General features: G+C 38.5%; 1 protein-coding gene across 1 annotated transcript in view; it reads left to right on the forward strand.

The window, feature by feature from the left end:
• Positions 1-14,795, forward strand: part of LOC138299520 (complexin-1) — a 516,319-nt gene extending 501,524 nt beyond the window's left edge. Inside the window, exon 4 of the mRNA XM_069237809.1 lies at positions 9,359-14,795. Within this exon, the coding sequence (XP_069093910.1) occupies positions 9,359-9,556 (198 nt within the window). The 3' untranslated portion in view covers positions 9,557-14,795. The remainder of the gene's footprint in view (positions 1-9,358) is intronic.
• The last annotated feature ends 252 nt before the right edge of the window (positions 14,796-15,047 follow it).

Raw genomic sequence — 15,047 nt, forward strand, 5'->3', positions numbered from 1 at the left:
CTTATGGGTGGCCAATAGATTTGTTTTATGTGAGTAGCCACTGATTTCACTTTTTAACTTATAGATGCACTGGCTAGAGTATTTTGGATCTTTTTAAGATTATTGATTGTTTTGAGAGGTAATGTAAAATAGGCCCAATTGGCATAGTCGAGACGCAATTAGAAAAATGAATTGACCACTTGAATTGAGAGGTAAACATTTGTCATGAGAGACAGATTTGATATAGACAGGACTGGGTGTCTCCAACGAGTAACTCGTGAGCTACTAGTAGCTCTCGATCTACCCATAGGTAGCTCTCATGTGTGCAGCCCAACCTGCAAAAACTCAGAAGTGTATATTTAAAACAAACATGTAAACTTGTCTGACATGGTCAGTATTACAATTTTAATAATATTTGTAGCTCTGGATGGTTTTCATTGTACATACGTAGATTTTACTGCAGAAAAGGCTGGAGACCCTGCTATAGAGTTTTGATGATCTAGGTTAAGGTCTGTTTCTAAAAAGAAGCAAAGGTTATCTACCAAGGTGTCATGTTATAGACAGTCCCTTAGTTGGGATGGTCACAAAGTATTGTCTCATTGGTTTATATGATTGCCAAACTGGAGGTTTTTTCATATTTAAAGGTATGACATTTTAAAATGTTTGCTTTCATCCAGTCAGAGATGGCAGTAAGATTGGTAGAGAGAGTGGTAGGTGAGATTATTCCATTCTCTTTGTTATTGAGGTAGATCTATTTGTCAACAACATGTAAGTAAGTGGCAATATTTAGGCTGTTTAGCAGCTTGACCAGTGGTTAGACATAAATATTTAACAATAATGAGGAAAGGGAAGAGCCCTGTGAAATTCCCCTCTGCAGCGAGGTAGCAACAATAATAAAGAGCCCAACTGAAGTTGCTCCATTCATCCACATAAAAGTATTCTAGCCAGGACTGAGCTTCATTGGTTATTCTACATTCCAAGAGGCGCTGAAGAAGGATGTAATTATATACAGTGTGAAAACCGGCCACGGTTGAGTCAAGAAAGCTGGTTGACTTGAATCTGTGCACTGGGACTTTGCTACACAGGCCCCAGTGCATGTGTTCTGAGCCCTAAACAATGTTGATTTTGGCTATTCTCCTGATAGGCAAATTTAACTTACCTATAAGTCTTAAAATTTAGTACCAAGTGTGCACAGGGCCTGGATATTAAACTTTATACTTGACCTGTCAGACAGCCATTTTGACAGGCCTAAATCCTCCTTCTAAATATTAATAGGTTACCCCTAAGTTAGCCTTAAGTGTCCCTAAGTCAGGGTACATGGTATTTAAGAGTAGGGCCTGTAAAACACACCCTTACAGTGAAAAGGCCCAAAATAGTATTCAGCTGTAGTAGGGTCACCTGTTCCATAGTTAAGCAATGAGAGTTTATAATGAAACTACATAATGTTATATTCACATAGGAACCAGATAAAAAGTAACTTCTTTAAGTTTTTATTGCAAATCCAATTCATTGATAATGTCAGAATTGTGATAAATATTTTACAAAAGGTACTTTTAAAAAGTTACCTTTAGCCTGTCTAAAGCCTTTTGCAGCCTATTTGCCTGAGTTTCCATCTGTCATCCAGGAGCTGAATAGCTCCTTGGTTAAGTGCGAATTGACTCCCAGAGCTGAAACAAAATCCTTGACCGTGAGGAGAAGCTGGCCTTCCCCTGACAGAGGGAACGGGGCTGTGCCCAGCCCCTTGCACATATTCAAAAGATGCCTAACACTCACTGGCAGAGGAAACTCAAATCTGGGCCTGTCCCCATTTTGTAAAACTAGCAGCCAAGCACCAATCCTAGTGAGAGAAATGGTGCCTTCAGAGCCAGTTTGAGTGATCAGAGAAGTGTTTGTTCATTTTCCTGGCCACACCCCTGGGGTGGGCATAGAAGCTCTGCAAAAGGTTTGCTTTTTGGTAAGAGTAGTTTTTGGTAAGAGTGGCACTGTGGGATTATCTGTAGTAAGGCAGTAGAGGGTCTGTTAGCTAACCTCCTAGCCTTTTGGCCTCCTGACAGAGGCACAAAAGCTACAAGAAGCATCTTTCCTTAAAGAGCCCAGTTGACCAGTTTTAACTGGACCTGCCCTGGACCCTGCTGGTGGCTTTTGTTGGTGTGAGTCCTGAACCCCAAGTGCTATTCCTAAAGTACTGGAGCCCTTGATTGGCATTTGAATGTACTCCTCCTGCTCAAACTACAAAAGATGAGACTTAGAAACTTTCTGCCAATCATTGGAAACCGGGATTGTCATGGAAGCCACAGACATTGATGTTGAAATGCTGTTAAGCCTCAGCTTGCTTGTTTCCCACACTGAAGGGGATTTGACTTCTTGAAAACTTTTAAAATCCAAACATAGAAGGCGTCATTGGGACCGACATCGAGCAGCATCTGATCAACATTGAGGCCTTCCCAGCTACAGACTTCTGATTTTGGAATTCCAACTTAGGACTTTTCCCACTTGAGCTTTCCGTGCTTCAGATCCAGCTTGAGGCTTGCCCTGCTGATGACACGCAGAGAACCATTTTTCCTCCAAAAACATTTCTAAGTCAGAAGGTAAACTTTGTACCAGAATAAACCTGGTCTCTCTATCTGACTTGCGTTTCATTGTGGTTGGCCTTGCGCATGACCAGATGGCTGTGGATCTTTGCGTTTTTTTGGTGCTATTTTTAATTTAAATTTTAAAAAGCCATATCTCTGGATATATTTCCTGGAGTGTTGTTGTTGTGGTGTCATTTTATTTAATAAACACTTTTCTATTTTCTAAATTGGCTTGGAATTTTGTTTGTACTTTCACTTGATTACTAATCAAGTACTGCATAAATACTTTACACATTGCCTTTGTACGTTAAGCTTAACTGCTTTGTGCCAAAGTACTAGAGGTTGAAGCACATGTTTGTTTAGAGTCTTCAGTCTTCAGTAGTTCACCGTGACAAGGATTATGATTATTATTTGAATGGGGTTCTCTCCTCCTTCCACTAATACTCCAATTTTGTACATTATTTATTGCAGCTGATAAATTCTGGCCCATCACTGTCGAATTTTCAGAGATACAATAAAATATTATTGCACCAATTACCGGCCAATTTGTAATGAAGGCCTTAGTGACAATAAAAGCAGAGGAATGTTAAAGTATGGTACTGACAGAGAGATGATATTCAAGCCCATGGGTAGCCTTTAGGTGCTGCCATAACCCTGTAATGCTACTGCAAATGTTTTGGAGTAATGTTTTAGATGTTACATTAGATGCAGAAGGGGTCACTGCAATGAGTGTGGTGCAGACACACATTGTGTGTGACTTTGAAGATAAAAACACCTACACTTAATTTAAGTCCAGAACATTTTTCCCCTGCTCAACAGAAACAATGTATCCTCATTTCTATCACCTATGGATTGCTTATAGATGTTTTTGCAGGATGTTTTGAATGGAGAACTTTATAAAAAATACCTTTCTTTAAACCCTTGTGCCTCAACGTAAAGATTGAGGATTTTGTGGCTAAGTAGATATTTTTTATATGTGCAAATGTTGTATTTTTGATTAAAAAATTGCATTTTATGACATCCAAAAGACTCTCTCTCTCTCTCTCTATATATATATATTTAGATATATATCTATATATATATATATATATATATATATATATATATATATATATATATATATATATATATATATACTGTACACACACACTCACACACACACACACACACAGATATATATATATATATATATATATATATATATATATATATATATTACCTACGGGCTGTCACCAGTAGGTTGTTACAGTTAAGACAGTGTTTCCATAGGAAGAGCGTTTTTCACTTGGTTATATCTTTGGTGTCGTTTGACTGATCTTCTCAAAATCTTCCAAAAAAAGTGTGCCAGTGACTCTTCTTCCACATGATAAGTTTCATAGTGATCATTGAAGCAGAGGCCAAGTTGAAAGGTGGAACAAAAAGTGCATTTCCCATGTTAATTTGAATAGGAGTTTTGAAAATGACTACAGCCTGAACCACTGGACAGAATTACGCCAAATTCGACAGTAAGCTAGATTTAGTTCTGTAGATTGTGCTTATTGTTATTTGGTGTACATTTGTTCAGTAGTTTTTGGAATGCTAAAGGGAAAAGAAAATTGTATATCTAGGTCTGCGGATTCTTCATGGCCGGTTTGCGATTATCGCAACAAGTTGCAATATGCCGCCAATACAAATGGCATGGTTCACTGTCTGCAACGTGAGCAGAAAGTTACGGCTGCCATTTTTGGTAATGGGACATGGTCCCCAGGGCTAAAAATTCAAATGAAAAGTTGAATAAGGGGTCAGGGTAGCGGTACCCTGACCCCATGGATAGAATACAGGGGTCTTGAAGAGACCCCTGATGTGTATAACATGTCAAAAAACAGTTTTTATTGCCCACGTGTGATATTTGCAAATTTGTCACAACCATCAGTGCGGACCCTCCGTGTAACATAGCAATGAATTTGTTAATATCCGCAAAACATACATTCACATACTCATTCAGATACTAATGCATTCATTCAAAGACACACTCAGAGACTCATCAAGCCTCTCACATATGTGTGACACGGGATTGGGTGATTATAAGGAGTTGGTTGCAGGGACTGGCCACAGGCAGGTAGTTGACCATGCGTGGCATGGGATTGGCTGAGCAAAGGCCAAGCCCTGCGGCCAAGCCCTGCCATGCACAGCCAAACGCTGTGCATGGCAGTGGTTGGATTCATTTATAGGAATTAAAATTAACGTACGTTAAAAAAACACTAGAAATTCACTAAAAAAACAAAGGTTACAGAAATTTTATTGCTAGGAAATAGAATTAAAAAACATAGAAATTCACTTAAAAAAACTAACATTAGAGGGACGTAATCATGAGGTTGTGAATTTACTCATACAAAGTAGAATTAAAAAGATATAGACATCCACTTAAAAAACCAAAGGGTACAGGGCTGTTATAGCTAGGTTTTGAATTTACCCATGCAAAACCATAGAAATTCAGCAGTTATAGTTAGTGTTATTTCAAGTAACTAAAACTCGCACCCTAAGGTAACTATAACTCGCACCCTTGCCATGCACTGCTAATTACCCCAGATATTACAACACTCATGACAACTTCTATAACATTACTAAACATATAAATGCAAATTAACAGTCACATTATCGAAGAAAAAACTGTGCATGGCAGGGGCTCTAACTATATTGCCCCTGTAACCTTGTTTTTTCAGTGACTAATATATATATATATATATATATATATATATATATATATATATATATATATATATATATATATATATATATATATAGATATATATCCAACCTATTTCCCTCACGTACAAGGAAGACAGGGAAACACCAAAGTTGGAATCTGCCAATGTGCTTTACTCCAACATAAGCCTTCTCACCCGATGTGTTTCCGCCATAGCCTTGGTCTCCAGTTCGAGCAAGATTTGGCATCCCCTAGTGCAATTTTCCAATGTGAGTGTTCAAGCTGAGAGGGCTGCTTCTCGAGTAGATTTCCTGCTGCTCAAACTGGATTTTCATCTCGAGCAGCAGCAAAATCAACTCGAATGGACGTATACTTTTGTGCACTGCATGGTGGAGTTTGCCCTGACTTTTTAGCACTGCTCGTGCTACCGGCTAAATTGCAGCACAAGCAGCACAACATGCATATTTCTTCCCATTGGTGGAACTCTGCAGAATCTCACAGAGTTTTAACATAACTCCACAGAATTCTGAGGAGTGAAACTCCATGAGGTCTGCCTAACCCTGCTCTTCACATGCAGCCAACCTCTGCCGTACACAGCCTTCATCCAGGACTTAGACCAAAATCATGCGTGCACCCAACCAATGCTTTGCTTTCTACCTTTTTTTTTAATTGTTGCCGGTCCCACAGTACTTTCAAGGTACCTGACACACAAGTTTCCACTGCATAGACCACAGTACAGTCCAAGCTTCATATTCCAAACTGGATTGACGACCATCTCTTCCCATGCAGACAAAGATTAACTGACATTTTCACCTAACTATAATGTCATTTTAACCTTTGTTTTTTCATTGAATTTCTAGTTTTTTTTTAACATAAAGTAATTTATTATTACCATACCTAAGTAGCCCTCCTGCATGCCGTGTCAGACAATGTGCCCAAGCCCCTTGGGCAGCCATCCTACCCCATGCTCTGAATCCCCCACCAGTGGCCAACAACCCTTGCTGGCCAACCCCTGTGTTTGCACAAAAATCACAGACACCCATTCAACTTTTTTGGTGGGTTTTGTCCCTCTGTAATCTCATGGTAATTTTATTGTACTATTGCAAATTTCTGTGCTGAGGACCTTGAGAATAAAATGAGTCTGTGGTAATGATTAACATTTTTTTTTTCCAATTTGTTCTTATTGGGTCCCTCAGGGACCCCATCCACAACCCTGCACTGCCACTTGTATGTTGTTTTGTTTTTATTTGTTTATACTTTCAGGTCACACGGTCTGAGTCATTGAGTCCTAAAATGGTGGCTGTCATATTTTTCTTCATATTGCAGCCAGTCAATCACAGTGCTGGGTCTCTCAGGATCTGTTTCTATCTCGCATATTCATCCAATCAGTGTGCTGCATTTGGCATTTAGTTCCTCAGTACACCAAATCACAAAAATCGCACTATCTGGGGAAACATCTAATTTTCTGTCACATTTGGTGTAATTCTGTTCCGACGTTTTTGATGTGGTGTTGTCTAAAATTACTATTGAAAACTGCATGGGCAAATCCATTTTTGTCCCCCCACCCCAATTTTTCTGCTCCCGCTTGAAGGATCACCTTGAATTTTTCCAAGAAGGAGCTGAAGTGAATAGAATTATTTCTGGAAAGTTTCATGAAGATTCTTTAAATGGCACCAAAGTTATTAGCAAACCCAAATATTAATTTCCTAAATTTGGTCTTAATTATAAAAATAACTATAACCACACAGGGACAACTGCCACAGTGTAACATAAAAATGTATCTTTATCCATGCCTCCTCTCACAATTTTAACCTGCTGATTTTCATTTCTGCATTAACATCTCAATGTTCATTTACTTTAGCCCGCTCCTCATGAAATGCTTTACGTTCAACAGCTCATATGCCAACGAAGTTGCATTCAGGAGTGCTTGACTTTCATCTTGAATACAAAATGTTAGTGCCTTAGTTGTTCCTTGGTGACACTTCAGTTTATTACTAGGAAATTAACTGACAAACTGCTGCTGGTGTTGGAAGTATATATTTCACTCTTCTCAGATCAGAATGTTTTACTGAAATGGATGAAGAATTTGATTGAAAACTTATATAAATGTGTCCTCATTTTAGTTTTCTAGAGCAATAACCATAAGTTTGATGTAAAAAGTAAACCACTCAATTTGGTCATTTACTTCAATATACTTTGTCGGAAATTCCTTTCAGTTTTACAGCTTTGATTCCCTAAGATGGCATTTGGGTGTGTCACACTTTTGTCACAAATGAAGAATATTAGCACTCTAGTTGTTCATTAGCAATCTGTGGGGAAGCTGCAATTGCTAACTAGGGTTAACTGAGAGACTGATCCTGATGCTGTGTGTACCTGTTTTAAATTGCAAGTCAGAATGTTTTACTGACATAGATGAGAAAGATATTTCAGAACTAATAGAAAATGTGTCCTCATTTTAGCTTTCTAGAGCACCGAGTATAATTTTTATGATAAAACAAACACGCACATTTTTTCACTTCTAAATTAAATGTACTCTAGTTGTCAATTACAATGCTATGATAAAACTACAGTGCAACACTAGGGAATCACTGAATTGCAGATGCTGCTGTTGGAAGTTCAAATCTTAGTCAGAATATCAGATTTTATTCTCAGGTGGCTGAGAAAGATAGTGTGAACTTAAAGAAAATATGCTCTCTTTTTACTTTCTTGAGCTCCTTCTATAACCCCTAAGAAAAAGGTTGTGGTAGAATATAGTTTTCTGTCAAATATGATCCATCAATTGCCAGTAGGGGATCAACATTTTATGCAGGGTTAAATCACCTAAAACTCACCAGAATTCCCAGACTCCCAAACCCTATTACATAGAAAGGCTCCTACTATGCACCGCCTTTGCCCTGTACCAAACCCCTTATGGATAGTCGATCTCTCATTGGCAATGAACCAGACATGGGTAGGGAAGTAAATACGGCAAACAGACTTTTTCCCTCTAATGCACATTTTCTCATGCAGAGCCAACTTCCTCCATTTCCCTATAGCAAAGCTTTTACAGATAGCCAACCTCTTTTTGGCAATCAGTGAGACATGAGATTGCAAGCCTCTATTGTGTACTGTGTTCGCCATGTGTACAAGAATTAACTGAAAGCTCACTTCTTTAAGATACTCAAGAGCCATTAGGTGGCCAAGCATGTTGCAAAAGCTTATACCCATTGGAGGAAAAAGACTATTGAAAATCAGAAATAGATGTTACTTTCTGAATACCTTCCAGTACAATAAGCATATACAAAACTGGTACATTTGCTGGATAATATAACCAGTGATGTCATCAGTGATGTCATCAATAATGTCATATGAGACGTCATCAGTCAATGATTTCATTATTAACCGTGTCATAAGTGATGTAATTTATGAGGTCATAAGCCGGGCATGGCAGGGTGAAAGGTGTAGATAGCTCAGTTAGTTACAGTTGGTGAATTTCAGTGTTTTTGTCACTATAAGATAATGCAGCCACCATCTGATAGTGACTGTCAAAGTTTTCAACAGATTTCATGTCAGCGGGAATCTTTGCTCATCCAAGAGAGCTAATATGTGCCGGTTTAATCAATATCAGTTATAGCAAATGCAATACAGCAATGACATTTCAGATAATTGTGATAACTGTTTATTGTTTCATGAAGAATTAATGAGACTTTTCATCCAAATTAACAAGCTACTTTTTTCCACTCCTTTCCCACCCACTGAACCCCCCAAGTCCCATTCCCTAGGAACGTTATTTTTTTTTATTTCTGGACAAGAAACTGTTCTAAAATTGGTAGCAGTTCTCTTACTGTCACTGCTATCAAGGTCACTTTGAAGCCTTCTCCCTACTGTGATCTGTCAGAAACCCTTCTCATGAGGCAGGAGACTGGTAAAAAAGAGACAATCAGTGTGGCCCTCTATAGTTTCTGAACTGCTCAACTGTGTTTTTATATCAAGCAGAATATGATTATTTAATTGTACTTATTGTGTGGTTGAGACCAACTTTTTCTTTCAAATGTAGGTGGAGTTTGCTCCTTCGGGAAGACTAAGCACTTTGTTTCAACTAGAACAGTTTGTGACTCCTCCTTTTTCTCTCTTTCTCTAGTATGGCATCAAGAAGAAGGAAGAAAAGGAAGCAGAAGCCCAGGCTGCAATGGAAGCCACTGCTGAAGGAAGCTTGACCCGTCCAAAGAAGGCCATCCCAGCTGGCTGTGGAGATGAAGATGAGGAGGAAGAAGAGAGCATTCTGGACACGGTCATTAAATATCTACCCGGACCTCTTCAAGACATGTTCAAGAAGTGAATCACAGCGGACTGCGAGACTGTTTGTGTCATGAACATTAAAGCAATGGATTTCCCATTGAAGGATGGGGAACCCCAATATTGCCACACTCACCCTCCCTACCACCTGCCCTGCCCTCTCTTTGTTCACTGTAGACCCCCTTGATGTCATCCAATCCTTTTGTACATAGTAACATAAACGTAGACACCTTTGAATGGATGTCAAATTACAGAGCTGCGTTCTACACAACTTTAATTATAAGCCATAGTACTAAGTATATAAAATAAGGCAATTGTGTACAGCGTTAACAGAGAAAAGGGACAACTTCATGTTTGTTTCCATTCCAAAACGAGGAAGAGTATTCACTCAGAGTGAGCTGAATGTTTTTTTAAAATGTTGTTTTTCAGTTACTTATGTTGTTTTCAATTTAGAACATGGTTGGCCTTTCTGGTTGTTTGCTCTTGAATGCATTTGCCATCCCTGCATCTCTCCACCTTGTTGTGGAAATGTATCTGTGGTTACACATCGTACTCATGAAAAAATAGATAATTTTAGAACTTGAACCACGTGAAACTTTTGTTTCCTGACTGGTTTGGAGACCAGTTGAAGAACTGAAAATTCAGTTTTTGTTGCACCACCGTATTGGCTTTACCTAAAATAGAAACATGGGAGATAAGTTAATTAAACTGTTCTTACCTTCTTTCTGGACCTCCATGCACCCATATACAAGAAGCTGTTACCTTTCAATCTTCTGCAATGAACCATCACACCTTTCAATCCTCCTTTTCTTAGATCAACCCATTCCTTATGTATAAGCAATTTCCTCCTGAACAGAACATTGGAGAAATGTAATCATGAGGTTATTGTAATAGGAGCAATATATAATTATGTTTTGCACATTGGATCAAAACTAACAAAATATGTCTGGATCTTTTATAATTGCATTTGAAGTTAAAATTAATATCGACCGGCAACCTCTTTCCAAACATTTGCAGTGAAATGGATTGAGAAGCAATCAGAAAAGATCCAGAAATGTACTTTTTCTGTTATTACACATAGAAAACTAAGACAGTTCCTCATCTTAAAACTTTACCTCCTTCTGTCATTTGAAAGATATGTCCTGGGCACTTCACAAACTGTGTATAGCTCTCTCATCTTACCCAAGTAAAATTAGAAAAACAAAAATCTAGGATTCTTGTTCAGAAAAACCTTTCATTAGATTTGAAAAGGCACTTTGTCATAACGATCAATTTTCATTTCCAATGAAGTGTTCACTGCCAATGTATTACCTTTTGAAATAGCATCAGTAACAACTTGATTCTATGTTACAAGATGCCAAATTAAGATATTTTGCTTATCTCGGGCTAAACCATTCACATATAATAAACTATGCTGGCAGGATAACCAAAAATAAAAAAAGTGCATCTTACCCTTTAATTCATGTCACCAGGTAAAGTCCTTGTATACAAGAGATCTATTACTCTATACATAATTGAAACAGTTGTCCTTATTTTCGTGATATTCAAGTTTATCTATATGCAAACATCAGAGCTTTATCTTCCAAAATAATAGTTATTTTTTTTTCATATCTTTTAGTATGTTTTATTTCTGGCATATTTTATAACTCACAGTGTTCTTTAGAATGTTTGTGGCATGCAGAAGCCATGCGCCTTGTTGAGAAGATATGCAGTAAAGTGATAGAGATGAACCTGTTACTTGTAAAGAACGTTAGGGTACTGGCTGGAAATCGATCTCAATTTGTGAAACACGGTTTGAGAGATTTGCAATACTTTAATATCTTTTAAGTCCATTAAAAACTGTGTATTTATGGCAAAATATGTCCTCGATCCAAGAGACCTTGACCAGTAGTATCTGTAAAGTGCATTTCAAATTCAGCTATTAAACCTGATGTTACATTCTTCTGGTCAAATGTTAATTGAAACAATGTGCTAAACACAGACAAACAAACATAGGGGCAGATTTAAGGAAAGTGGCTCTGCACCCAGTGCAGCACTACTTTCCTTGCGCCCCTTAGCACCCCCCCACTGCCACCATGTGTACGCTGTATCTAAAATATGGCACATCATGGCGCAAGGTAGGGGGCAATAGCATCAACATTTTTGATGTACTGTTCAGGGTTTATGCCAAAATGTTGGCACTAACCCTGAACAGTACATAGTGGCCCATTGTAAATAATGGTGTGCCCCCTTTCATTACCTGCTCTGAGCAGGCGTTAGAAGTGCCAAAAGAAATAACACAAAGAAATCTCTAAGCACCATTTTTCACCCCCCCCCCTAATGTGGGAATGCCCTCTTTGCATACATTATGCTTGTGTAGGCATAATGTAGCGCAAAGGGTTACAATTGGCTCAATGCATTGGCGAAAAGGCCACCTTAGCCTCACCTTAGCGTAAAAGAAATTATGCTAAGGTGACACTAAAGTGGAGCTAGGCTCTCTTAATATAGCCATAGAGATTTAAAATTTGGCAGATGTGAAATAGCTGCCAACAATTCACTGGTGTTCTGTGCACTTTATAGAGTGCATATATAAGTATATTCTCCAAATCAAGTGCACATGTGTACTCTTTAAATAGGGCAAATAGGACATCCACCAAATATTAACATATGTCCCACATCCATCAAACTCTAACGCCTACAGCCTACAAAAATATGGTCGGAAAAAATATCACTATTCTTCAAAATTAATTTTCTTCTTATTAAATAAAACCATTCAAGCAGATTCCACAGGGAAGTCAGTGGTCGCCGGGTAATTGGTTAACATTTGGCATAGTCCTTAATATTTGGTCCTGCAGCTATAGAATCTGCTGTGATGAAATTTATCAAGACCTGTTCTTTTAGGCAAGATTTAACAGACAGTCAATTGACAGACTCTTTTTGATGTTGTATTTAATGAAGGAGGGAGTGGGGAATTTTTCACTGTCAATCATTCAGTATTTGGGCCCTTTTTTGCAGGGCCGGTATACCTCCAAACACATCCCACAGAGGTTGTTTACCTTCTCTGTGCGTGGTCAGGCTTAACAAGTGTGCTCATTTATAGCTGGCTTTAGTGTGTGGTTGATTTTAACTGAACCACATTTTGGAAATCTGTATCCAGGCATATACCATGCTTTGCAATTCTCGTTAGAAATTATCAGACGCCTCATTTCATGATGAGTTGGGAGGAGCACTCGCAGCTGCCAGCTGTGACCCCTGTTGTCGCACAAATGTAAACTCCGGATTTCTTCCCTAAATAAGAATCTTTTTCTGGTTTAGGAAATGTCACTATTGTGTTTTGGGGCTTCTGCATACCAATTGCACAGCTCTATAAAAAGGTCCTAATTATCTTTTTCGAACAAAATAGGGATCATTTTGTTTCAGATAGACACAAATGCAGAAAAACAGCACATATTTGGTATTACGTGAAAGGAGCGTTTACTGAGTCAAACATAACATTGGTTTGAGGATGGACAGTTTCCTACAAGGTTAGAATGACTTACCTGCCCAAGTGTCAAAAGCCATTACGAGTCACCTCAATGCATTAAGTGGCGACGTCGGGCTAAACCATTCTTTGTTTCTGTTTCTCCAGAGGGTGATGCTGAAACACCACGAATGGTATATCGTTTTGACCTTTTTACGTTTCAAAAGGCAACAGCAAGAATTAAGAAAAACCCTCCCATAGAAATGCCAATAAAGATTCTGTTTTCAATAAAAATGGCAATCTTAGGTGCAGGTAATTACATTTTGTTATAAACCACAGGCATAAATAAATCAATGTATTACCAATCAAATCATTACTGGGATGACCGATCCACCATGTAGAACAATAAACTAGGGTTTTCAGATTTTTCAAATGAGAAGGTTTAAGAAACATAGAAAAAAAAACACATTTGTTGGTTATTTTGAAGGCCAAACTAGATTTTGGTACATGGTGTCTTGACAAGCTCGGCCTTAAAGCTAATTGATGTTTCCAAACTGATTTCCAAAATACACATCTCATCAATTATGTTATAAAAAGAGCAGCTTCTAGATGGATGACTTCCGCTTGCGATGTTTTCAGGGGCTGTTCAAATATGGCACTTACCACAAGCTTCTAATTCTAAGAAGATTAGAGCGACCCCTGAGGGGAATTGCAACATTTTGTTAATGATGCAGGTTGACAGTCACCTTGGAAAGCTATTTCTGGTCCAGAATCCCATCTTGAGTGGAACAGAAAAACAGTGCGGCGGCCGCTTTCCAATACCAAACCACAATGCCTGGTACCCGTTCCTCCAAAAGTTTGGAAGCAAGACCAAAGAGAACCTGGTTCTTCGTTCTAATTCTCAATTTCTCTTGGCCAACCATCATAGCTTTCTTTATATGCTAATTTATTCAAACTCAGGTAAATGAGGTGTTTTGTTTGATATCGTTTTACTTTTTCTTATTATTGCTGTAGAGAACTAACAATTTCTCGTGGGGTTCGAGTCCTAGCATATTCAAACGCTGCAGCACTCTGTACCGCAATCTCTCTCTTTGATAACAAAATAAGAGAGACACGCTGAAAAGCTTCAGTTTTTCTAGAAACAATTTATTTGTCATCAACCATCTTGACTCTCCATTGACTTTTAGTGAAAGCCATATGAAATCAGACTGCAATATTAAATATAAATGCTTCTCTGTGTAAATGAGACTTAACCATACACTACCCTACTTTGGAGTTTCTCTGTCTACATTTATACGACTGTATGTAAGCTAGGTCTTACCATCCACCACCCATGCTAGAGTTAGGACATCCCAGTGCTGCTCAACATGCCTTTTTTGACCAGCCTAAATATATGTCAAACTGTAATGTTGTTATAAACCTGTTGTGGTGAGCTAGTTGTAATGTTTTATGTATCAGCAATGTCTGTCAAGGTCTTGTCTATTTCTATTTCTTCCGCCCTCTCTTTCTCTACTTGCCTTTCACTCTCTCTAAATCTTTTCTCAGTTTAATGTTATTTGTGTGCTGTAAAATGTTTGGATACTTGTCTTTTCACAAATGCTTGGTGTGCACAAGCAGATGGAGGGCACTTTTCCTAACCGCAGGCGCATTTTGTGCCACAGCGTGCTCACGTCCTGTCTCCGGATGCATGCAGTACCATTTCGAGCAGCAAGAAGTCGGTGAAGTAGAGACTGTGAATGTATTCTGTTTGTAATTTGCCTGCTACCTTTCACTGCATGATGGATAAATATTACAATGTTCTTTTCAAGTGGAATCACAGCCAATAAAAACACAGTGATTTCATAAAATTTCCTTTGCCCCGTTTCCTGTGCAGGTTTTGACACACTACTCAGCAGTTGTGTTTAGATACATCACATGAACACCACCCAATAAGGTTGGGTAGGAAAGATTCCTGGTTCCAGGCTATTGATCTACATGCAAGATGTGATTCATTGCAAAAATAATTTTTCCCGCCTCTACATTTTGATCTACTTGGTGAGTGGGTATCTATCCTGAAACTGGTCAGCTGAGAACATGGTCAAAACGACCTCCCATC

Source organism: Pleurodeles waltl, chromosome 1_2 (genome assembly GCF_031143425.1).
Source record: "Pleurodeles waltl isolate 20211129_DDA chromosome 1_2, aPleWal1.hap1.20221129, whole genome shotgun sequence".
NCBI lineage: Eukaryota > Metazoa > Chordata > Amphibia > Caudata > Salamandridae > Pleurodeles > Pleurodeles waltl.